Source organism: Limanda limanda, chromosome 16 (genome assembly GCF_963576545.1).
Source record: "Limanda limanda chromosome 16, fLimLim1.1, whole genome shotgun sequence".
Taxonomy (NCBI): domain Eukaryota; kingdom Metazoa; phylum Chordata; class Actinopteri; order Pleuronectiformes; family Pleuronectidae; genus Limanda; species Limanda limanda.
In genome coordinates this window covers 12,853,416-12,879,534 of record NC_083651.1, presented here as the reverse complement: position 1 = coordinate 12,879,534, position 26,119 = coordinate 12,853,416, and the positions used below count along the sequence as shown (strand labels likewise).

Sequence of the window (26,119 nt, the reverse complement as noted above, 5' to 3'; positions counted from 1 at the left end):
TGATGTTCCCCGGCCCGACACAGACCGGAGCAAACCCCGATATGCGTGTCGCTGACAGGCGAGATGTTTACGTGTTTCCCCTGAAGCTTCACTGGGTGTTTTTCCGCCTGACAGAATTAGCCTGTGTTCAGTTTCCAGCAGCCGCCATGAAGGGAAGAAGGACGCGGTTGTAGCCGCTCGCTAGCTGGCTCTAGCTACCTGCTAACGTGCTGCTAACGGCTTTGGGTTCCGCGGCGTCAACACGGTTTCCTAATGTGCCTTTCACATATCAATAAGAAAGAAGTGGTGTATTTTCAAGCTGTCTTCTCGGTGGGAGGAGGAGTGAAGCTGATAAGTACGTTCAGGAGCGGTTGTGAGTGTTGACGGTGACAGTGTAGCTCGCCAGCTGATAGTGTTTTGCTACCTGTGTGCGCCGCTAGCCACGTAAACTGCCCCTGCCGGTGTTGACGTAGCAGCAGCAGCAGCTAGCTCGTCTGTCCGGTGTGCCAGGTGAGCTAGCCGGGTCGGGACTGAGCTAGAACCACGCCGAGCTCCACGGAGTGGGGGGACATGAGCGGTGGCAGCTCAACATGCGTTAACTGGACCTGAACGTGTGGCTCGTTTGGTTTCCTGGATGATGAAGCGGGTCATCTGGCTCATATCAGGATTAAATCGAAGAATGATGAAGCTTCTCTTTGCCCTCGCCTTGATCGCCTACATTGCCTGTAAGTACATCGGTTTGTCCATGTGAGTGTATTTTAATTTGTTAAACTGTCACATTCCCTGTGACGTTATTATTATAAGTTCTAACACATCCAAACTGTGAACTCGTGATAGAATTTGGCTTTTAAAATCTTTACGTGAATCACAGTAAAACAGTTTATAAATCGGTAGATTCCTTATGTGCTGTGTTTGCACAATGCACAAGTTCAATATATTAGTCCTATTACTATTGATGAAAATTGTTCTAATACTATTTTACTAAATTATACTACTAATTGATATAGTTGTATGACCCACCAGTAACTTCTGAGTGAGTAGTTTAATGTGTTACTGGATAAAACATATTTTGTAGTTAAATCCTTGCAGTGTACCCTGCAAAACTGGTTGGGCATGAAATGATGGATGAGTCACTGCTGAAGGGAGCAGGCTGATGGTTTGAACAAAAATGTAAAAAGAAAACTGTGAAATCCACAGATGCAGGTTTCAGTTTCCCAAATAACAGCATTTGTTTATGTAAATTGAGTAAACTTAAATTTACGTTTAACCAGTGCTTCGCTCACTCTAACCTTTTATATGACTTAAAGGACCCCTCGTATGCCCATTTTACCACAGTCGATATGGTTCCTTGGGGTCTTAAGGAAATGTCTGTAACATATTTTGGTCAAAATACCACAATGATCATTTAAAACAGCACCCTTTTTACCCTGTCTAAAACAGCCCTCCTTAGATTGACCTGTTTTGAGTTTCACATTCCCTGTGACGTTATGACAGGGAGCCATCTGCCCCGGAGCTCACCCCGGAGCTCGCCATCATCACCATCATCTCACCAGCCCCGGGGAGTTGTCTCCCCGGAGCCCCCGGAGCTAGTGTTAGCTTGCGAGCTCCGCCATCATCTCACCGGTGGGGGGTCACCGGTGAGTTGATGGTGACCCCCACCATGATGACAATGGTGGTCCAAGGCCATGTAGCGAGACTCCCTAGTCCCTACATGGGCATGGTTGGAAAATGACGTACACAACGGTCGTAATCCAATTCGACGCACTCTGGCGTATCGTTTCTGACATAGAGGAACCACAACAAATCGCGGGAGTAGAAGCACTACAAAAATGGAATTTTCATAATATGTGCCCTTTAAGAACTCGACCAAAAGTGATACTGAATTTATGGAGTACATTTTTTTCAATATGTCCACCATTACTTATTTTACATCTGTGTGTTCATTGGACTGCAGACAGTGGAGTTGGAGAAGGCCCTGGTGGGCAAACTATGTGACCATCAACAGTTTAATCAAATTGTTTATTGCAGCTATGTTGTCAGTAGACGTGAAATAAAAGGACATCGCTATGCACTGCAAAATTATCAAACTACACATTGTCCATCCAAATGTTTTACTTCTCTGCTTTGCCGAAGAATGGTTGTATTGAGGACAATGCACAGTGAACATGTTGTCTGTTAAACCCATGTTGTCTTCAAAATGGCACAGTGGCAGGTTATTTGATCAAAAAGATAATCACAATTTGTGTGATTTGTATTTTACAAAGAATTGATGTTGAATGGACTTTCTAACTGTGGAAAAGTGGCTCATTTGTAAGAATAATACATTTATTTCACAGGACTGTCATCAATATCTGTACTTGGTATAAGACCAGTCAAATACAAGTTTAGGCCCTTTTACACTTTCGGGTTGTCTGAGAAACAAATTAGTGGTCGTCAATCTCAATCATTGGTATAAGATCACACTGTGAGTCCAATGGAGGCAGATTTGAAGGATTTGAAAAGAGCAATTTTGCATCCTGTGCTGCAGTGTCAGATATTACGGATTTCATTCTCAGTTACTGCTGCTGCAAAGACTCTTATCTAAAAACCAAGGCAACAGAATAAATCATGAAACGACACAGAGTAGAATTTTATCAGACAGTCTGGTATCGCTAGATGTCACACTGCTCTATACTTTGCATTTACTTTGTATTCACGATCCTGCCATTTTCATCACAAGGTTTCTCTTTCTCTCTTCCAGCTGTCTGGGGAACATACACAAACATGAGGTACAGTAATGAATTTCTCTATTACCTAATGCTTTTTTAGATATATAATTTTATTTAATTATGCCTAAGAGCTAAAGCTGATTGCTAGATTCTCATGATTAACTCTGACAGGGTCTCACTCTCTTCCTGACCAGGTACTCGCAAATGACTGGATTGTAATTACACATCCCCATCCATCCATTATATATAATAGGGGTTAGGCTAGGTTTATTCTTTAAGAGTCGGAGGGGCTGGAGCTTGTAACATACTGTACGTACAGTGTATACCTTATACAGCTCAGTGCAGTTGTACTCTCTGGGAAAGCTGAGCTGTGACAACCGTTGTGGCGTTGAAATCCGGAAAAAAAGCAACAAGTTGAAAAATTAGATTTTCAAAGATGACAAATGCACTTCAAAGTCACTACAATGAATAGGGTAAAAATTAAAAAGTATCTGTGAAACTTCCCCAGTAGATAACAGCAACTAATGTTCATGTAGATACATGCAAATTAATATATTTGTATTAAATATGTTTTTTCAATGCCTTTTATGAATGAAATTGTTGTCCCTTATATAGCCTGTTATTGAAAGTTACAAATCAGTGAGAATGTAGATATTTTATATTATCTAGCGTTACTGTTTTTCAGTAACTGAGTTAGCAAAAAGCAAACATTCCTCTCTGGTTATTTTATCCATTAACAGCAAACAGTAAATCAACTGTTGGGAGCCATAAGAAAATAAATATTGTGATGTAAAATTGTATCCATACATCCCTCTGGATTTCAAGTGGTGGGTCATTTGTTGCTACATAACGATGTTCTTGATGTTAAGTGCTGTTTTATTTCTTGCCTTGTGATAATGCCTGCCACCGCCACCATATTATAACCCTCTCCTTGTCTTTGCACTTCTCAGATCAATACAAGAACACGGAGAAATGAAGATTGAGCAGAGAATCGATGAGGTGAGTTTAACCAAGATAACAGTCGTCACCCTGTAAAGCTTTCTGAAGAGCCTTTGTAAAGACATGCATGTCAGGATATTTTGAAGCTGCAAAAACTAGGTTTTGGATTGGTTTTAAATGATCTGCTATAGGTTGCCCTAAATCGCTCTGTGGCCTATGTGTACTGTATGTGTTAACATTGCCATCAGAGACACTATAGGATCCATTTGATATTTTCTAAGCATGGACCTGTGTTCTTATCTTACATACAGTATCACCAACTTTTTATCTCCCTTTAGGCTGTGGCGCCTCTCAGAGAGAAGATTCGTGATCTTGAACAAAGGTGTGTACCTGTGTTTTATTCTTACATAGATGAACATTGATGGATTCATTTGCATGTCTTTTTTCCTTCTTTGTTGACAGATGTTTGAAAATCGATCTAATAAAACATACAGGTGTTTACATACAAATCACATGGTCCTTGTGATCGTTTGACAGTAAATGAAGCAAATAGTGACCTTTCCATTGCAGCTCCTGCTGAAACCTTGTGCTTTAAAATGTTAATTATGTCTGTAACCTTCTATGCCCTGAATGCTAATGAGGGATCAGTAGAAGGGCAGATGATTTCATCCAAGTGAGCATAGGGATGGGAATCAAAAACCTCTTCAGACGGAGAAGTGGTTTCAAAATTGTCAGAGCCTTCTGAATCATATACCTGGTATACACATCGGTGCCAGGATTGTTTTCTGACAATTACTTGTTACAAAAAGAAGTACTGGAATCTAGAACTCGACTGAGTCTTGGCAGAGAGGAAGAAATTGTGAGAAATGTCTTTATTTCAAGAAGAAAGATGATGACAGTGCTAGTTGTAATGCAGTGTTAAACTAATATCGTATTGCACTTTCTCAAGCAATTGTTTGTCCACAAAGCTGTCTGAGCTGCATATGTTGTAGCAACCGAGCTGGGACTGCAGCCTTCTCTTTGCACATCTGCCTAGCCAGTAGCCAGCATCTACCGATTGCCTGAATTTTGGGTGTTTTGCGAACAAGTGTAAAAACAAAGACAAATGTTCTTAATGTACACAAATAACTACACTCACCTCCCCCGCAGAATTAACCAGGTGATCTGACTACAAAAGCGAGTGATAAGAACAGGTGGTAATCCACCAAAAATGCAAAGACGCAGTGGTCTGGCCCAAAACAACAGACCTATCAGTTTGGTGTCTTCATTGTGGCCCAGGACCCATTTACGATAGTGATCGAGATCTCAAATATTTTCTCAGTGCATCTTGGTGGCATTCATACCTGAATTTAGAGCCTTCTAATTGTGATTTGATCACCGGGTTGATGCTGTAGACCTTCAGGCAGTTTAGTTTAGCTGTGATCAGATCACCAGAGACCGATGTTGATACCTGGTCTGACCAGGGCCTACCTTGCAACAAATAGCTTTCATGCTAAAACCTTTTTATGAACATGGAACATGCCACATACTCTTTTCAATGTCACTCTTCTGAAAAGCAACTGTGGAGAGTTAAAGGTGTATTCCGCGGAACATTGTGGATAGGCGTAGGCTTATTGCTGAATGAAGCCCTGGATTTTCTGTACTGAAACAGCTGCTGATGTTGCACAAATTTCCCTTTCAGAGGTTGAGACATGTTTGACCATTTGAATGCTGATGAGGCAAGAGTATAGTTATGATATTAGTGATTTAAAAAAACAAGTCTGGTTGAATACAACTTTATTTTCATAAGTTTAGCCATGCTTAATAATATTTTTCTCACAATTGTCCATTTCTGAAATGTATGTCTCTATATCATCCCTCAGTCCAAATCTTTAATTAGATTTTCTGATTGTATTCAAATAAAGTTAATTTCAATATATAGTTAGAAACACTTAATTCAGTAAGTCCATTTCTTTAAGTTAAACATAGATACAGTAAGAGACCATGTTTCCTCAGTGCATTTTAACCAGACTTAAGTTCTTAAAGACGTCGTAGACATAATTCTGTTCTGTTTTCATTTAGTATTTCCTCCAGATGTTCAACACTAAAGCATTCGTCTTCTCTCTCCCAGTTTTTCTCAGAAATACCCTCCTGTCAAATTCCTGTCAGAAAAGGATCGGAAGAGAATTCTGGTAAGAAACGTCTTATTTAAAATTCGTAGTCATTCAAGATAATCATGAAATCTTTCAGCTGAGGCCCTTTGGCCATATGTGCAGTTCACTTACCATTTAGACATTTTTTAAGTGAAGCACATCAAGTGGTACACTCAAAGGTAAAGGCTGCTGAGAGGGTCAGTTCTGGACTAGAAAGACCTTCAGGTATCCTTGAGACACTTTCCATTCTTTCACACAATTTAAAATCGAAATCAGGTTTTCTACAAACTGGATTTATTTTACCAATCATCTGACCATAGATGCACAGAACACTGCTCTGTCTGCCCATTACTGACAGTCTACATATTATTTGTTTTTACTTATTTTTTAATTGGTTTTCAACAACAAAACAACATGCCTTTTCAGACAGTTATTTTCTTTGTCCATTTTTCAACTGTATATAGTATTGCTATACATGATATTCAGGTGCAGTGTGCAATACCAATCTACATTTTGACATTTTGCGAAATCATCACATTGACAAACAGTAAGTATTCATATCCTTTCCTAAATGCGTAGTTGAACACATTTGGCATTGATCATAGCCTCAACTCTTGCTTTGTACGATGCAGCACATTATGCACACATTTATTTGTTGATTTTGTGTTATTCTTTTCTACGGATCCTCTAAGGCTCTATAGAGATTTTCAGTTGGGTTTAAGTCAGTGCTCTAGCTGGACATTCACACAGTGTTCTGTCAGCCATTTCCATGTCTGTCCTCCTTAACTCTCTTATATTGCTAAAAAACATGTGATCTCCCTCCAGATTACTGGAGGTGCTGGTTTTGTTGGTTCCCACCTGACTGACAAACTGATGATGGACGGCCATGAAGTGACTGTGGTGGACAACTTCTTCACAGGGAGGAAAAGAAATGTAGAGCACTGGATTGGCCATGAGAACTTTGAGCTCATCAATCATGATGTAGTGGAGCCTCTCTATATAGAAGGTGAGCAACAGAATAAGAATTGGGGTTGATGACATTTTTTTTTTATTAGTGTTAGAGTAGAGAGTGTCAAAGCACAGCCAGCCTGACCAGAGAACTGCATCACATTGTCTTTGTCAGAATCTAGCTTCTTATTGTTGGGCACAAGAACTGTACTCCAGAGTGTTAATCTTATCTAAGCACATTTGTCCTCAAAACTCATTTAGTTTACGGTTGATTTTCCAGCTTTAATTACACTAGAGTTTGCCCTTTTTCATCACAGTGAGCACTTCCTCAAAACTAGGCACACTGGTTTGTATTTTACCTCAATAAAAAAATGTGTTCTAGTCGTCTTGGAAAACACGCAATTCAACTTCTACTATCTTTCACACTTGTTCTGATGGATATCATCAATTAAATGTAACTACTTTCTTGCATGTTGACAGTTTTACAGCCAGAGGTAATAGTCTTTGAACTGTCTTGAGAATTTCTTTGGATTTCTGAAAAATTAGTTTTTTATTCATAAATTGCCCCATGGTATGGATCAAACCGTCTTGTTGGCCTCATATGGCCCAGAGGTTATATGTCTCCCACCTTTGCCATAGTTTGTAAGAATATTTTTTTTCAGCTCAGAAATAATCATCATTTAATCTGAATGTGATGAGTAACACACCATTGTTAAGCAAATTATGAGTCTCTGCTTGTGGAAAGTGTAGGACAAAGCAGTCATTGTACAAATTGCCATTCGGTGGATCTAATCTAGTTGCATGGGTCAGTAAATTAACATTTTTTGCTCAAGGAAACATTAGGTTATGGGTTGTTTGGCCTTTTTAATAGATATTAAATAAACTATATGGACAAAAGTATTGGGTCAAACCTCTTATTCTTCAAATTCAGGTGTTAAAGGGATAGTTCACCGAAATATTTTAATTCACTCATTATATACTCACCACTGGGCCGATGGAGTGGTGGGTTGAGTGTTTGAGTCCACAAAACACTTCTGGAGTCTAAGAGGTAAACTTTGTTGCAGCCAAATCCAAAACAATTTAAGTCAGTTGTGTCCTCCTTCAGACGTAGTAAAACAACAGAAAAAACACAACATGCCTCCCTACTGCTCGTGTGGTAGGAAGATATCGGAGGATAAATGGGTTTTTGAAAGGCGTACTTGTTAATATAGAAAATATTTCAGATTCACAAATTTACTCATCTTATAGTTAGAAGCTATTTTTGCTGCTCTTCCTCTACTTGCCTAATCTACTGGACAACAGGCTATTCTTGTATATGGTCATCTAATCGAATAATTTTCCAGCCGGTGCTCACAGTAAGTGTTTGCTCTGGAGCGGGCCCAATAATGCTCAGAATGTCATGGGCCAATTCCAGCATTTTTGTAATGGATGCATTTTAAAGCCTGATCCATTTCTGATCTTTTATATTTTCAAGTATTCAAGCTGTCAAAAACACCCTGTTGAGTTCAGTAAGAATTTGAAATTACATTATTATGAGGGGGTGGAAGTGTAGTTCCTAAAACACTGTATAAACAGCATTGGCAGAAATAATTACAGCAGAGTTTTCAGATCAGAAGCAGCAGGCACAGCAGACTAAAAGAGCCATGCACTTCCACCCCTCATCCACCTGCAGTGTTCACGTCTTAGAGAGCTCAAAGGGGTGCAATGTCTTGGTTTGTTGACATAATCAATCATCAATCAATTAAATTTTATTTGTATAGCCCATATTCACAAATCACAATTCGTTTCATAGGGCTTTAACATGGTGTGACATCCTCTGTCCTTAACCCTCAGCAAGAGTAAGGAAAAACTACTAAAAACCCTTTTAACTGGTAAAAATACGTAGAAACCTCAGCGAGAGCCACATGTGAGGGATCCCTCTCCCAGGACGGACAGAAGTGCAATAGATGTCAAGTGTAGGAAAACATCATCATGATAAAAGTTTTTAGCAGCATCGATGAGGGTAAACATTTTGTCAATACTATATGTCAAGCAGTCCTGCTGCAATCATAGTCTCTGGTCAGCAGCCAGCAAGATCATGATCCAGCATCAAGATCGGATCCAGCAATAACGGCTGTGTTGAATAAAGATGTTGTAGTAAGAACAAGACATTCACTTCACCCACCCAATAGTGATGAGATGAGAAAGATGGTGATGACGGCTATTTTTAGATGATTATTTAACAACCACAGGTAAATTGACCTCAATAGATTTCTGTATTTATTAGTAGGATGAAGTGCATGGACAATGCCAGAGATGCACTGATGTTATGTGATTGATTGGGATCATTCACCCATGTCCAGTTCACATTATTTTAAATCAAGTCACTGATGTAAAATTCGGTTTCAGATAATCTGAGATGCCAGCTGCATATTGATTCGCACAGACAGCGACAAGCTGTGAAAACCCAAGACCCTAGTGAACATGTGGCTCTTAAACATGTGCGTTTGTCAATAATGAGGATTTTGTAGTTTTGTGCATTGAAGAAGAATTAAGGTAAAAGTAGTCTCAATTTTATTTAAGTAACTGGCCACCGATGTTCCATGTCTGTCCTCAAGAGTTTTGTCCGTTAGGTTGTTAGACAAGACATTTTGAAATATAAAATTAAAAATGTGAATCACCACCAAACAAATGCTAGAATAGACACCAGACAAAACATTTAAGACAGCAGGAGATTTCCTGCTGTCTTGCTATTTCATGAGAACCTGACGTCAGTGTCTCTCAATTTCATGGCAGAAATTAGGCATTACAAAGAATAGAGAAAGGCTTCTTTTCAGAACACCTGGAAGGAGCCATGAATGTGACAATGTTTTGAGCCATGAGTCATGAGGTCAAGACTGCAAAAGCTCTCCTTGAAAAGATGAGAAATGAATTGAATGATTTAGAAAATGGGACAATAAAGAAGAGTTGCAGAGAATAAGTCACAGGTAGCGGAAGACAAAATTACTGATGACACGCAGTACTGTGAGATTTGACTTAGTTGAAGACGAGGTAAAAGCTTGTGAGCCTGACCCAAACTTTATTGTTAAAAAAAAAAGGTTCCTCAATCTAATGATTAGTTTTATCTGTGCTAAAAAATACATGATTTTTGGTAGTGTAGCGGAAGCCAGAGCCAGATAAATATCTGCAATTTGGCCATATTTAACTTTGAAAAGTCCAATAAGTAAAACAGTGATATTTACCATATGCACCACTTGTGTTGTGTATTCCTAGATTTAGTCATTGGTATTATTTTTTACTTATGACTTTCAAACTAGATAATAAAACAATTGTATGACATTAACTCTCTATATATTTGGTTGTCTATGGGTTTAGCCAGGGCATACAGCAATGATTGCAAAGCATCACTTCTATACAGAGTTAGTAGCATACAGCTATTTAATATATTAGATGAGTTATTTTTAAATATACTAGTATCGGATCAGTAATTGCTATTAGCCGATGCGCAAAGTCCAGCTATTGGAATCTGCAGCGGGAAGGTAGAAATGGTATTGGAACATCTCTTATTGAGTGTACAAGGAGAGAAGTTTCACATTTCTGAGCTACATTAAAGTGTAGATTAGTTGGCTCTGGCTTTTGACTTGACATGGGTCACAGTAGACAGGCACATCCTTCAGCTTGAATTTGCTCTATTCAACATTTCTATTTTAAATTTCAAATGTCTGTTCTCATTATGCTGCACTTTGCATCTCCAAGGCTGTTTATGAGCGATACAAGGCTAAGTGTCCAAAAAGCAGCAACATTGAGCAAATATAAACAAAGGAAATCAGTCAGTTGCACTGTCATTACATTCAATTATAGATATTTTTTCAAGGTAAGATGATTTATTTTTCTCCTGTTTTTTACACAGTGGACCAAATCTATCACCTGGCATCTCCAGCCTCTCCCCCAAACTACATGTACAATCCCATCAAAACCCTCAAGACCAACACCATCGGCACTCTGAACATGCTTGGTAAGTATGGAGGATCATATTAATTGATTTAGCAGTTTCTTTCGAGGTTTTTCGTGACCGACCAGTTAATCGCAGTTGACCTCTTGGTTACCTCTGAACTACAGGATAAATAAATTTGGCGTGGTTTATCAGATTTATAAACCACGACTTAATGTGAGTAAGTTGGTTTCAAGCACAGACTGTAAATAAAGTGAAGCCAATGTGTTTCGATCGCCATTTGGTGGCCGGCTGCAGTATAGACCATAAATCCTCCCCCATGTTAATGGATCGGATTGCGACCAAACTAAAAAGTCAGATGTGATGGAAATTCATCTTGAGTTTTGAAATAATGAAATTCTCAGACTGGAGTTGCTTTTGAGTCTTTATAATAATAAGCTCTGCAGAGTTCGTACAACAAGCACGGGTGCTCAAAATGGAACTGGCCGCAAGTTCACAAAAGCCAGAACTTATACAAAGAGGCGTTACATAAGACACAATATGAAAAAAAGAAAACATGAAAGACATGAGATCATCATCTGTGTCTTATCTGCTGTGTCCGTCCGTCCGCGGTACCAGTTGGAAGAAAAACATCACCATATACGGGTTCCATCCTGTCAGGTAGACCGTATCATAGCAGTGAGACACCTAGTCAGGGGATTTCCACTACTTAAGACACTGGTCAGTGGAATTTTCCTCCACACTGACTTGACATTAACCCCAAAAAATTCAAAGATGGTTTCTGTCATTTAAATATTTCTTATCACACTGATGTACTGCATGTCCAACTGATACATTTGGTTTAAATTTTTATTTGATGCTTTAGAAATCGAGTGAGACATCACTCCAAAAATGTATGATAGTGGCATTCGTATGCAGGATATTTTGACTTAATTTCTGGATACTCAGAGATATCCTTATATAATGTCTATGTCAATGAGATTATTTGGATCTTTTAGATTTGGTCTGTAAAGATTTTTAATCATTAATTGTTTTTCTTCACCTTGTCGTTTGGGGCAAGAAGAGTAGTAAAAGCGATTCTTAACAGACCATTTTTCTTCCCTTTTCCTCTCACTTGTCACATTTTCAGACAACTGTGTAAAGTGTAAAAACCCAGCAAAATATATTGTTGTTTTATCTTGGTGCTGGAAGAATATTCAGAGTTAGGCAGTAGAATCTTACTGAAATTGATGTGAGGATATAGTGATAAGCGAAAACATTCTTCCATCTCACTTAAAATGGTCATTAAGCTTTCAACAGCAAAACAATCTTTAAAATCTATAATTTATACCATCTGAGAAAATGGAAAACTCTCTGCTTCCTTTGTGTTTTTATTTTACAGCACCCCATTTTTTTAGGAGTGCTGTTGTGTTCCAGATAGAGCCATTGTCTAAGAGATCTGTTTAAAAAATAGTAATCCATAATACCAGATGGATGAAGCCAACAGCTTTAAAGATTCCATGTGTGAACTGCAGTGTTCATTAATTTCTTCAGTCAGTGATAACAATTTTAAAGTATTTCCAAACCACTGTGTGAATATTGACATAAATTAAGATTATATTCAGAGCATTATGTGATCGACAATACAATCAGGTGCACTGTTTGTATTTACAAAAGAGACACTATTTGTGGATTGTGTGAGCTCAGCAGTGGCTCAGTCTATTCCCAGGCAAGTTAGTGAACTTTGGGTAATTTATATAACAATAGAATCTAAGTTACATTTATGAACAAACACTATCCGATTATCTTACCTGAATCCTTGTGTTGTTCTTTTCCAATTCGAAAAAACATCACTCAAACATTCAGTCTCGGTTGGAAAAAGTATTTTAACTGTTCACCTTCCTTCCTCATTTCTTTTTGACTGTATAATTTGCTCAAAATATATTTTATCATGTAAAGGCCGCATGTCTCTGGAGGGGCACTGCAAAAATATATCTCTCCACAGTTTGACAAACTCCATAATGGAAACAAGACAATTTAGTCTTGTCAGACTCTCCCTAGACCAGGATGCCCAGCTTAGATGACTCCAAAGGCACACATTTAATTCTCAGTGAGGTTAAAAACAACCCAGTGAGAGGCTTAAAGGTATCTCTGCAGTATAGAAGCCTGTTTCCGCAACTGTGATGAAGAAAATAAAAATCCTCTTTCTCATTATTATGAGATGCTATCTCATTATATTGACGCAGTATCTCAATATTATGACTTAGTATCTCATTATACTCATCTCATTGACTGATACTTTGACAGCAACAGAGCAGGGAAGCCATGGCTGAGAGTCTTCCGTCAAGCAAGCCGCCTCTCATGTTTGCCTTTTTCCGGACAGCCGAAGCAGAAAACCTGGTAGTTTCACAGGGTTCACACTATGTGCTGTTTCACTTTCGTATGGGTGTATTTTCTCAGGTCTAAGGCCAAGGTTATTTTTTTGTTAAAAGAAGACTGATCTGATTGTGTTGTTTGGCTTTTAGGTCTTGCCAAACGTGTGGGCGCCAGACTTCTCCTTGCTTCGACCTCTGAGGTTTATGGAGGTAAGAAAGATGCCTCGCACTCATATCGAAGTGTTCTTTAAGTGAACAGATGACTTTCTGTGTAAAAGGTCAACTTTAAGAACGTCTTTGCAAATAGAACTCAATGGACGTGTGAACAGAAATATTTTTTATGATTTTATGATCCAGCAAGAAAATACAATCTTATTTTTTATAACACTGAGTATATATCATATGCCAAACCTTTCACAAACATGGCCTTCATTACATTTTTACACTATGTCTTTTAGAGCAAGCTGTCTGCTCCATTAAGCCCTGTTTTTTGTTTGTGTATTACTGGATCCAGTCACAACTGAATCTTATTTTAGCAGAAAAAACATTTCCGATTAAATTTTTTTAAGAGGTAGCATTTATGATCACTCAGTCCCTCTGAATAGTCTGACAATGCAAATTGAATATTTTTGCCAAGCAATCGCACACACAGAGTGTCAGAAATGACTAAAGAGAGCTGTTTCCTGAGAAACCAATTATGTGATTGAACTTAGCCCTGCAGCTTTGTATCGTACCAGCGGAGGAGTTGAAGTCACAGAAATCCAGTGAAGGTTTTAACTAAGCAAGATCGGAAGCATGCTATTCCAAATTAACCCTGCCTGATTTTCTTCGTTTTAAAAATGTGTCTGAAAGTTTACTGAAATCTTGGTTGTCTAGATCCAGAGGTGCATCCACAAAATGAGGAGTACTGGGGTCATGTCAACCCTATTGGTCCTCGAGCGTGCTACGATGAGGGGAAACGAGTAGCAGAGACCATGTGTTATGCCTACATGAAGCAGGTATTATCACTAAAACTCTACAGCACACACACTGACACACACACACACACACACACCTCCTTTGAGGGGGTGGAAATGTCTTACTCAACCTCGGGTCTGGGAGTTTGACGGTTCTGTGAAGTATCTTAGCTGTTCCTAGGACCACGCTCTTGACGCGCATGAAATTTGAACACATCCTACTTCATTATTCAGACCCAATAAACTGAATAAAAATGAGTCAGGGAAGAATTCATTACACTTTGGTGAGGATTTGCATCAGGAGGTGGAGGTAGGACGGTCTTTTCCGGTCCTACCTCCACCTCCTGATGCAAATCCTCACCGAAGTGTAATGAATTCTTCCCTGACTCATACAACATCCTTCCACCAAGCTTCATTGTACTGTGTTCAGTAGTTTTGTGTAATCCTTAATACAAACTAACAGACCGGGAAAAGGTTAATAAATCTATTGATGGGCCTTATTTTAGATTTGTCCAACATTATCAGTAAGAAGATGTGTTTATTGGGTCTGAATAATGAAGTAGGATGTGCTAACGTTTCCAGCTTTTCTCATCAGGTCTCTAACGGTATGGGTTCACATGCTGCTCAGTGACCTCCCCTGAGAGGATAATTTAGTATAAGACATAAGTCATGTCAGTGAATATTGTGTTGAGTCTGGGTTGAGTTTTGTGCTGGGATGTGAAGCCCTTGAAAATGTCACCCGTTTCCATTAATATCCAAATGATGTTTAGACTGTGATAATTCCCCCCCCCCGTTACGCTTTGATTGACACCAGCCTTTGATGATCAGATATGATTGACTCCTCTTGCCTTTCCTTCAGGCAGGTGATATTTATTTATCTGCCTCGTCCCCACAGCTGCCCATTATTTTTTTCACACTTACAGGGAGAATTCGGGGAAATGGCAGCCTTTCGATATCCAGCTGTCAGTTGTTTGTGCAGAGGAACAAAAATATCTCGTATTACATCTGTTGCCCAGTCATGTAATCAAATTTCATTAACCTTTAAAAAGTGATGAGTGGAGGTTATGCAGTGGATGAAAAAGCATTTCGTACCTACTTTTCAGACAGAGGGCAAACATTATAAACTGTGTATCAGTGGATTTCTGATGCATTGATTTACATGATGCTTTTAAGCATACATTTTATCTGATCTTGCTCATTTAAAAGATTAGCATGCTCCTCCATTTTATCATTAGGATGTATGTCATGTATGGGCAGTGTTGGGGAGTAACGGAATACATGTAACGGCGTTACGTATTTAGAATACAAATTATGAGTAACTGTATTCCGTTACAGTTACAAATTAAATAGATGGTATTCAGAATACAGTTACATTGTTGAAATCAGTGGATTACATGACGGTACTTCTCGAGTTTATTCACTCTCTCGTAAATCCACCGGAGGCAAAGCCCCCAGGAAGCAGCTGGAGACCAGGGCTGCCGTAAGAGCGCCCGGGCCCCCGGCGGCGTGAAGGAGCCTCACCGCTACCCGCTCGGGACCGTTACAGGCCCGGGACCGAGGCTCTGAGAGAGTTCCGTCGCTACCAGAAATCTACGGAGTTGCTGATTCGCAAGCTGCCCTTCCAGCGCCTGGTGAGAGAAGACCGACCTGCGCTTCCAGAGCTCCGCTGTCATGGCTCTGCAGGAGGCCAGCGAGGCACGCCGGGTTCACACCGGACGCTGAAGCGCCGGGCAGCTCTAATAATATCACCCGTTGACCCAGTTGTATAAAAGCATATGTTCACTTGTTGCTCCAACATTAACTGCAACAGCGTCCCAATTTAATGTCATCCATCTTCAAGAACTTCTCCGCTGTTTGCTCCGTTCAATGTCGGGTGTCGAGGGTAAATTACGTATTCTCCACTCAAGCCAATGGGGAGGCCCCCCCCCTCTCTTTTTATCTTTATGACTGCTTGTGTGTATGGAGGGGCAGAGGGGGGCATGTAATAATGTGATTGGTAATATTGGTAAAATTAAAACTCCAGGACAACAGAAGGGGAATTTAAACTATGGGATGCATACTTTATCATTTATATCATATAAAATATGTCATCAATATCGTTTAAAATCATTTTTCAGTGTGTTTCCTGGAGCGATACGGTCGCGTCAAGCGCAAACAAAAATAGACTCGACGCCGAAACGATCGCTGCACGACGCGAGGCAGCCTTGCTGTGGCGCTGCACTTCAGCCTCCTTTGGGACCGGCACAGAGGTGGGAGTGGATGGGAGCCGGACATCCAGCTCGCCCGCCGCATCGGCGGAGAGAGAGTTTAAACTGCTGCTGCTCCACTGACTATAACAACGCCGCAATCATACACTTAAAAAAATGCAATACAAACCGGAAGTATTCCAAGTATTCAGAATACGTTACTCAGATTAGTTAATGTAATGGAATACGTTACAGATTACATTTTTGGGCATGTATTCTGTATTCTGTAACGGAATACGTTTTGAAAGTATCCTTCCCAACACTGTGTATGGGTAAACGATTAAGTATTAGGATTTTATTTTATCTAATATTGACACTGTCTTTACTTATTGATATCAATAATGGGACTATAAATTATGTTATTTAGTGGTTTTGCTGTTAATCTATTGCAACTAGATTAAATCAAAATAAGACTATAGAGGAGCTGTTGCCAGTTCAAAGTGAAAGACAGTAAATAACTGGATATGTCACAAATTTTCTGGCCAATTTTAAATACAGCTGGACTAAAATGTAGATGTAATAATCATGATAATAATAACATAAATGAGTATAATACATAAATTAATGTGTCTATTTATTGTCCTATTATAAATCTTCACTCTTTCTTAAAAGGACATTAATTTTCAAACATTAAACATACAATATCCCCATGATGCAAGACTGATAAGTAAGTGATTATTTAGTAGAATTATTTAGTAGTTATGACTAAACAAAGAGATGCACCACTTTCACTAATCCAAATTTTTAAATGTGGATCTCCAGCAATGGCAAGTGTTAAATGTTTCCAGGCTGTGCAGTTTATTCTTTCCAATACAGCATTTACATCTACATATCGTATTTGTATCCACGTATTAAAACAGCAGCAGTGGCTTATTTACAGTTGTACACCTCATCTTCAAGAAGTCACATTGTTCTTTTCTCAAGTTTTTTACAGAATTACAGGTTAATTTACATATTTCTTTGACCTCATAGCAAAAAAATGTCCAGTTGTTTTGACAGAACTCAAGTCTCACATGCTGGTGAGCCTTAATTACTTTTCAGATTTCCACTTGCACATTAAAGCCCAGGGGTCTCATTTATAAAAGAGTGTGTAGGATTCATACTTAAAGTGTACGTACGTACAAAAGCCGGAAATGGCGTACGCAAAAGATAATTCCGATTTATAAAACCCTGCGCACGCTCACCTGAACGCAATGTTCACCGTCCACCTGGAAACGTTCGTACGTGGATCTGCCTCCAAATCCGCCCTCCACATGCCCTCTTTCAACCATAAATGGTCAATGCAAAGCACGGCGTGAATATGAAATGATGCTGCTGACCAATGGGTTTCCACCGTGAGTCCGGACGGAGTCACCGCATCAAGCGATGTGAAGAGGAAGTGAAACTTTCTGAGACTGACAGCGAGGTGTCTGTTAGTGAGGTGGAGGTGAAGAGCGACTTTATGGGACAGCAGTGATGTCTAGGGTTGGGTACCGAGAACCGGTTCCAATATGGAACCGGTTCCAATACAACCGGTACCTACCCGGACCGAAATGCAACGGAGATTTCGGTTCCTCATTTCGGTGCCTGAGCCAATGGAAGACTGAGGTCTCCGCTCGTCCCGCCTCCTCACACTTCCGCTCCTTCCTTCACGGGAAGCGGCGGCTCCCGCCGGGCCCCCGCAGGCGCGGCTGCCGGTGGACAGACTCCTGACAGGACAGGCTCCCGTGCAGGTGTGGGGGGGGGGATCTCCTCGTGAGACCTCTCCCCGGGACCGGCGGCTCCGGGACCGGCTCCGGGACCGGCGGCTCCGGGACCGGCTTGGAAAGGCTCGGGGCGGGAGGAACGAAGACCACGCCGAGAAATGTTTCATAAAAGCGACCGCATTTTAGGGGGACGAAGGCGGGGGGCCGAAGCCTGCCTGCGACAGCCCCAGCCGTGGAGACACGGGGGTCTCTGAGTGATGGAAAAGCGACCCTCAGTCTTCATTTGGCTCAGGCACCGAAGTCAGAGTCACGAGTCAGAGTGTGTGTGTTTTGAATTTATTTTTATTTATTTAAGTATAGTGTAAACTTTTGTTAACAGTTCGTATGTTATTCATAGTTTTAAGTTCAAAAGGGTTTTGTATTTATTCATATTTATAATCTACTTTATACAGTTAATATATTTGGCAATAAAAAAGCCTTTCTTAGTCAAGTATCGTTTTGTGCACTTTTTTGAAAAAAGTATCGGTTCAGGCACCGTTTAGGCACCGGTATCGTTTTAAAAGTATCGGTTAGGAACCGGTATCGGATAAAAACCAAACGATACCCATACCTAGTGATGTCACTAATAAAGAAAATATACTGAAACTCTGCTGCTGCTGTGGATAACACACTGTGTGAGATCAGAAATCGATGAACCCTCGCTTCCTCCTCGTTCTTCCATTCGCATGCACACATCGAGCAGATCCCTGCTCCACTGTCACGGCAGTATTTATTTATTTGAGCATCGGGTCGATTCCCTCCCATCAGTGGATCCTCACCTCCTATGGGATATTATTTGGAAAGTTTCTTCATTTATTATAAGTAATCTCCAGTGCGCTCTGTGCTCTGTGCACCTGATGGCTCAGTCCCGTTCACTGCAGTGATCTGATGATACACGCACAGTGTTAGACGATATAATTAAAACCTATTAATGACTCGGCTCCGTAACTCGGCTGTTAAATCGAATCGGAACCTAATTTGCTTTAAGTTGTTTTATATTTTTATATATTTAAATTAAAAGGCGTGTGAAGCAGATACGTCGGACCTGCAAAACTAAGCTGCTGGTTTCAAAGTAAAATTATAATCTGCTGCAGTTCACCACCTCACGTCTGTGTCGCCGTTTTCCCGTCTCCAAAACGTCGTAAGCATGGGTCTAAGTTTGCATAGAAATACGCACATTTTCCCGTCAAGTTTGTTTTTATAAATCCCAACGTTGGCGTGAGAGGTGGCGTACGCACGTTTCAGGCCCGTTTTGTGCGTACGCAACGGTTATAAATGAGACCCCTGACATGTTCATGGTTAAATGATGACACTAATGCTGGTTTAATCTGAACCTCAGCATGAAGAGCAGTGCACACTTGTGTTTTGTTGCGGCCTCACAGCAGGGAATGACTTCAGGCACTGCACTTTGTTTTCCCTTATAAATGCTGCTATAGATGGAGATATCAGGGAGATGTCAAGAAATGAGGGAGAAAGGCGACTTAGTTTCCTAAACAGATTCAAAGCGGGAACGCTGTGGCTCATGGTTGGAATCATAAGCTCTAAACCACAAGATTAGTCAACAAAGTGAAATTTGTCGATCATTCCAATGTGGTTGTATAAATATCCTCACACAAATCGGTTTTAAGTGTCCGCCTATGGGTGTAAATCTCTACTTCTACCTCCGTACACTAGATTTCCATTCTATTATTAAAATATCAGCACAACAAAAACACAAGTTGTTTTGTTGTCACATTTACACATGTATGGGTAAAAAACCATTACATCCATAATATTTTCCTTAATTTAGTCTAACACTTTTCTTATATTAAAAGTCCCATTTCGTGGTTATTAATCTAATTTATGATAGTTTGATTAATAATTTTATTATGACACATTAGTTAAGACTAAAGTGAGTGTAGAATGTGCATTCATTCAAACTGTTTTCAACATAGTGAATGAAGCTAATTCCTCTCAGCAGTAAAAAGTATCAGGGTCCAGCTCTGCGTAACCAAATATTTCCCGACCTAACTGTAAATCCACCCCACACACACACACATTTCCCAAGACCTCTTTTATCATTATGTCCTCAATGTGTCCTTGTGCCTCATTGTACTGAATACATTTGCAGGTAGTGTCAATTGAAATTCATGCTCCACATTTTCAACAGGACAGTCAACATAATTTCCATGTTTTTATTCATTTTATGCTTAAATGGGTCCACTTCCCATCCAAATAGTCTGTACTGACGCCTGATGCTGGTGTAAGAAGGCCATGGATTTTCAAAAAGCCGGAGAGTTTTTCTACCTCTGTGGGATCAGTGTGTGTTTCCATGATGTAGTTGGCCTCATTTATTAATTCTTTGTCAGAGAGTGTGTCTAAATTTATGTAAAGGGAGCTTTGTGTCATACTTGCCTGAAGAGTAATTTGACAGGACGTTAATTTAATTTGATCTGACACATTCTCATATAGTGCTGCTAATTATGTTTCACATGCAAACAGAACCTATTCATCAGCACTTGATGATCAACTGTGTGTAGGAAACGATTTCTAGAAAAGTGAACATGCATGATGCCGTATGTAGTAAATGCTCTACCATACAGAACAGTTCAGTCTGTAGATAAATGCACATTGATCTAAAGGGGGTAAATCTTTCAGATAGGCACTCTTTTAGCCAAATGTCTAACAATGTTCCCCTGTTGTCTTAGGCCACATATTAAAAAGAAATTTACAGATTAAATAAAAAATTTTACAGTATAGACTATAAACTGCATGGATGGTAAAAGTGGCAAATGGAAAATGTACTGTACTCTTCCAGCTCAGAGAGATACATTTTATTTTTGAGTCTTTTGGACAGATCAGAGATTGATTTTAATTAAGGGGTAGGTTTTACAGAAACTGGTTGTTGGGTGCTAGAGGCTGAACTCTATGATTTTACTGGAGTTATAATACAATATTGTCAGGGAATAAGTGACGTACACTCCATTTTAATTCCTTTTAATATTTTGCATGAGTTATACCATGGCAGGTACTGATTATGTTTTCACAGATGGTTGACCTAAAAGGTCGGACGGCCTCTGCAGTAACATTTAGATTAGATGTTTTATGTTGGGAGTTGACACGCTGTCTCTGGGGTTGTGATTAGTTGGACCTTGAGAATCTGTATCTCATGAGGATTATGGGCATCTTGACATGACATATGGTGACCTATACACTGCTCTCTGTTCCCTCCCATATCGTATAATACTGAAATGCTTCTATTGTACTTCAAGAGTTTTGGTTTGACTGTCGGTAAGAATCCTCTCTGTCGATGATCCATGTGGTAATAGACTCATATTCAAGAAAGGGCAATTCATTATTTTATTCACCACTGTGAACACTGTAATTCATCTAAGACATCTTTCATCAGACATCTGTGCAGAAGATTGTTCTTTATTATACTTGAAAATGGAATTTCAGTAAAAAGGTAATTGAAACATGGGCTTCAGTCTCGATTTAGCTTCCCCGGCAGATGATTAATAAATCTTTTTGCAAGTGCAGTTTAGATATTAAAGGCAACGAATCTTGTGAGTGACACATGCCGGAAGAATGTGTAGGTATGATGATGATTTTCATCTCCTTACTACACTTATGTGGTTTGAGACATTTGGAAAATCAGCTGATTTATTGCTACAGTCCATATGATTATATCTAAATGTTTCAACATGTGTGTGATAATTGAGCAGTCTAAACTTGTAGGTAGGGAAACTGGGAACATGTAGTACCTGTCAGGCTCTGTATGTTCCACAAAGATGAATTATTAAAGTACACTAGGTATTCAGTTTCTACAAAATCATCTATCACGAAGGCTCCGCAGGCAGTTTGAAAATCATTAATGCCTGATCCTCTTTCCTCACAGGAAGGAGTTGAGGTGCGAGTGGCGAGAATCTTCAACACGTTTGGGTCCCGGATGCACATGAATGATGGACGTGTTGTCAGCAACTTCATCCTGCAGGCTCTACAGGGAGAACCTCTCACTGTACGCATGTTAACATTACCACTGATCATGTGCTTTCACCTGCTTTATTAGACCGAACCCTCTGTACGCATCATCGTCTTGTTTGAATCTCTAGCATTTTCAGCATGTATATTCCAGGTAAGCATCAGGGAGGTAATGAGTGATTATTGCTGAAGTGTGCATCTTTAATTAATATTTCAGATACATCTCTACATTTTTGTATCTGTATCCAGGAGTTTTTCATTCTAATCATAATTGATTTGCAATTTGATTTAAAGCATTTGATTCTAAAACCTGACACTGAAAAGGGAAACAGGTAAACGAAGTACTGTGCATATCTTTTGATTGAGTTTAATATGAAAGCCACAAATTACAATAAACTTTGGAGCCCTAAAAATTTGAACATAATCGGGACAAAAATAATCAGCTCAAGTCTGTTGTTTTAGAAACATGTCTAAGACAGAAAAACACACATTCACTTTAGATATGAGTATTTTACAGGAATAAAAATCTGTTTCCTTTTGTTTTTGTCTTTGCTCCAGGTGTATGGTACTGGTTCTCAAACAAGAGCCTTTCAGTATGTAAGGTAAGACGACGGCCTGTTGTTTATACTTGTATTTTTATAGTTTTTTGCAAAGAATTGCTGTCTACCCCCCGATAAGGAAACTAAGACATAATTGATTACCTTCTCGTGCTCAGACATTGACAGGTTAAAAGAATATTTATTCGTTTTTGTGCATGTGATGAGATTAGTTTGATCAGTTTAGAGAAGAGACATCAGAGACTTTGAGCATTTGATGCTGTCATATCTCTATAAAGCACCTTCTGCCATGTGTGAGGTCAACAGAGGTAAACAGTTAAATGTCAAGGTCTTTGAGAAACATCTCCATTATGTGAAACTCAACGACTACATTATTTTCAGTTGTAGTGCATAATCTATATATATACTGAACAGTCTAATACCACAGGCCAGATTCTACCTTCTTGTGTTACTGGATTTTATGGTAATAATATGGTGCTGTTGATTTGTATAATCTCTGTTTAGTCTATTCCCCCTCATTTATTTAAATAAGATGAACAAAATAGATGAATACGTGTATGTGCATGAATTTGACATATGGGAGGAAGAAGAGCTATATAACACATGGATGTGGTGCAGTGATGGAAATTACATTTTTATAGAAACGCAGCATTTTCCCTTCTCTGACCTCTGCCACCTGGCATATCATTATCTCTGTTTGCATGGGCCTGAGAATGTTGAGGTCTGATTCCTATTGAGAGAACTGTACAAGGTTTTTATGCTTGTGAGCATGTGGTGCTGAAGCTAAATGGACTGTTGTTCTTATTTTGATTCTGCTCCAGGGTTAGATTCATGCAGTATATGTGATCAATACATATGAATTGAGTTGGATTTCAATCATAAATCGTGTGAAATGTTTTCTTTTCTGGACAAAATGTTTAAACTAGAATGTCACGTACCTCCACCAAAGCCCTGCAGTCTCCTTCAATTCAATCAACCCAATTTCATGTAATTCTGTTAACAGACAAACAAAGGGACAGGAGCGAGGATTTTTTTTTTTTTTAAGTTTTAAATTCTGTTTGATTCTATTTGAAAATTAACATGAATTATTCCTGGCGAAAACTGTAAAAATCTAAAATGTCCTATCTCACAATGTCCAAGGAAATGGTAAAAGATTCCTGGATTTGTCCCATGATATGGTTCTGCAGTAAAATGTAATTGGTTCCTCCCTGACTCATATACCACAATCTTCTTCCCAAGTTTCCTGGCATTCCGTCCAATAGTTTTTACGTAATCCTGCTAGCTAACTTGTGGTTGAAATCCACTTTGTGTACCACCCAATCCATTAACAAAAGAGAAAAGCTATATTAAAACAATTGCCTGCCCGCTGAGAAACTAATGTTACATTACACACAAAATAAACACAATGTTCTTCAGGAACAATGCACATGGGGTTCAATAGAGAATCCACTAGAAGAGAATCCATTTTTAATCTCTGGTTCTGTTTTTCATTCGTTCTGCAGCGATCTGGTGAACGGCCTGGTTCTGTTGATGAACAGCAACATCAGCAGTCCCGTCAATCTGGTGAGTTCTTCTTGCTTGTCTGCGTTTCACAAATTAAAATAGAAAATTAAGTAAACACAAGCAGACAATTTACCCACGAGTCTGTGTTTTCTGTCTCTTGCTGGTACTGATGTGTTGGGCTTGTATGACATCTGTTTTTAGGGGAACCCAGAGGAACACACCATATTGGAGTTTGCTCGTCTCATTAAAAGTCTTGTCGGTAAGTTAAATCGATCGACAGTTATTATTTAATGTTGCGGGAAATTCTTACCTAAAAAGGTCAGTTCCAGTTGTAGTAAATCGCTAAATGATGCATGTAGTTTACTCATTATTGTGGCTTCATGGACAAATTACAACCTGCCCATGTCCTCATTATAACTGAACATTAACATACTCTCCCAGTGAGCCGGAGTCAGATCCAGTTCCTTCCTGAGGCCCAAGACGACCCACAGAGGCGAAGACCAGACATCCGAAAAGCCAAGATGATGCTGGGCTGGGAGCCGGTGGTACGTTCAACACAAGAAAGGCTCAAACTCCCACATACTGTTCTACCAGAATCTCAAATGGTTATTCCTTGGATTTTTTGGGAGATACAGTCTGACACAAAACATTTTCTTCTCTGCTATTAATTGTTATCGCATTGTGAAACTAAAATACCTGTTCCAAAATACCAGTTCTTTGCTTCCGTGGCTAAAGTTTAGACAGTATTTTGTCTACTTTGTGTTCTTAAGTTCCTATAGAATGTATAACATCTAATGTATATATTTTAACATCTATAGAGCAGATGAATTAACCTAAAAATATCACAAATATATTTAATATTTTGAGATGTTTCCAAAAATACATATCAATGCTAAAAGATGACAAATATGAATTAGTAACAGTATGATAACCATCACCATCTAAACATATATTGATGATTTAGTTTGGTCACATATTTTGAGGTGAATCTGTATCATCAAGGCTGGTTTATTTACATCAGTGAGTTAATGGTAGAAGAAACTGTATTAGATCATCAGTAGACGATCAGTGGTAAACTAAGTGTGACCGTCTTATTTATAGCCAATAATTTAGGTTATATTGTCTCCATCTCAATTTTTATGGGTGTAGTTGTAATTGGTAGTTTATTTTTGAGGTGGCGCTGAGTTGATGTTGTGTGTCTTTCGGACCAGGTGCCGCTGGAGGAGGGCTTGAACAAAACCATCCATTACTTCAGCAAAGAACTGGAGCATCAGGCCAACAACCAGTACATCCCCAAACCCAAAGCTGCACGCATGAAGAAAGGACGGCCCAGACACAACTGAGCTGGTGTCTCCCACCACAGACTCTCCCAGAAGGATGTGAACACTCCTCAGAGGACAACTCCGTAAACGACACTGCTGGCCACAGCACTCTGGGATATGGATTCTTGTTTTTGAGAAGCAGAGACATGTTGTGAGTCTCTTAAAAACAATAGCGTTGCCTTGTGTTGGAGCTGCAGCTGCACTGCGTGTGTGGGTTTCCTCACCTCACCCGAGTCTGCGTGTTTGGATGGACAAGCCTGAATCAAAAACAGCTATTTCAGACAAGCAAATCTGATACTCAGCCTATTTTTTCTTTGTGAATTTGTGCTTTTGATATTTAAATTGCAGACATGAGAATCTCTCAGTGCTTTGTGTTAATCAGTTTCATGGCGTTTTGGCTCCAGAGCTTGGTTGCCTGACTTTTCTTTTTTCTGTCCTGGATGTTTTGTAGTATCAGTGGCGTGCCGGCTGCCTGTTGGCTGCTCGGGCGGCGCGCTGCAGGACTGTTCAAATGTTCCAGAAAGACTGTTGCGGCATCTTTATTCATTGTGTTTATCAGGACTTCAGTGTGATCTACTTTGTGAAATCTCATTTCAGGATGTGCATTATCAATTTCAGGTGAAGATGCTATTTTAATAAAATATTTTCAATATTTTGCGTATGAGATCTTAAGGGTCGAAGATATAGTGTCTGTCTGTCTGTCTGTATGTCTGTCTGCATGTGTGTGTGCACTCATTTTCTGTTACCTTCAGACCTTTTCCCGTTCATCCACTTTGTGGACTCATCGGGACCAAAGCTCAGTTCTAAAGGGGCAAAATGGTATTTCTGAGGTTGTGTTGATGTGTGTGTGTGAGACGATT

At 39.5% G+C, this 26,119-nt stretch overlaps 1 protein-coding gene across 1 annotated transcript; it reads left to right on the top strand.

Moving 5' to 3' along the window:
* uxs1 (UDP-glucuronate decarboxylase 1) lies at positions 1–25,920 on the top strand. Its single transcript, XM_061088548.1, has 15 exons — positions 1–704; positions 2,720–2,747; positions 3,638–3,686; positions 3,965–4,008; positions 5,737–5,797; positions 6,584–6,764; positions 10,596–10,700; positions 13,142–13,201; positions 13,868–13,989; positions 21,795–21,914; positions 22,436–22,479; positions 23,937–23,997; positions 24,139–24,196; positions 24,379–24,482; positions 25,149–25,920. Exons 1-15 carry the CDS (start codon positions 614–616, stop codon positions 25,278–25,280), a joined length of 1,260 nt encoding a protein of 419 aa, XP_060944531.1. The 5' UTR covers positions 1–613; the 3' UTR covers positions 25,281–25,920.
* The last annotated feature ends 199 nt before the right edge of the window (positions 25,921–26,119 follow it).

Coding starts and splice junctions, on each gene's coding strand:
- uxs1 (XM_061088548.1), top strand. CDS start 614: ATGATGAAGCGGGTCATCTGGCTCATATCAGGATTAAATCGAAGAATG. Junction 2,748..3,637: donor GGAACATACACAAACATGAG/GTACAGTAATGA, acceptor TGCACTTCTCAG/ATCAATACAAGAACACGGAG. Junction 5,798..6,583: donor AGGATCGGAAGAGAATTCTG/GTAAGAAACGTC, acceptor ATCTCCCTCCAG/ATTACTGGAGGTGCTGGTTT.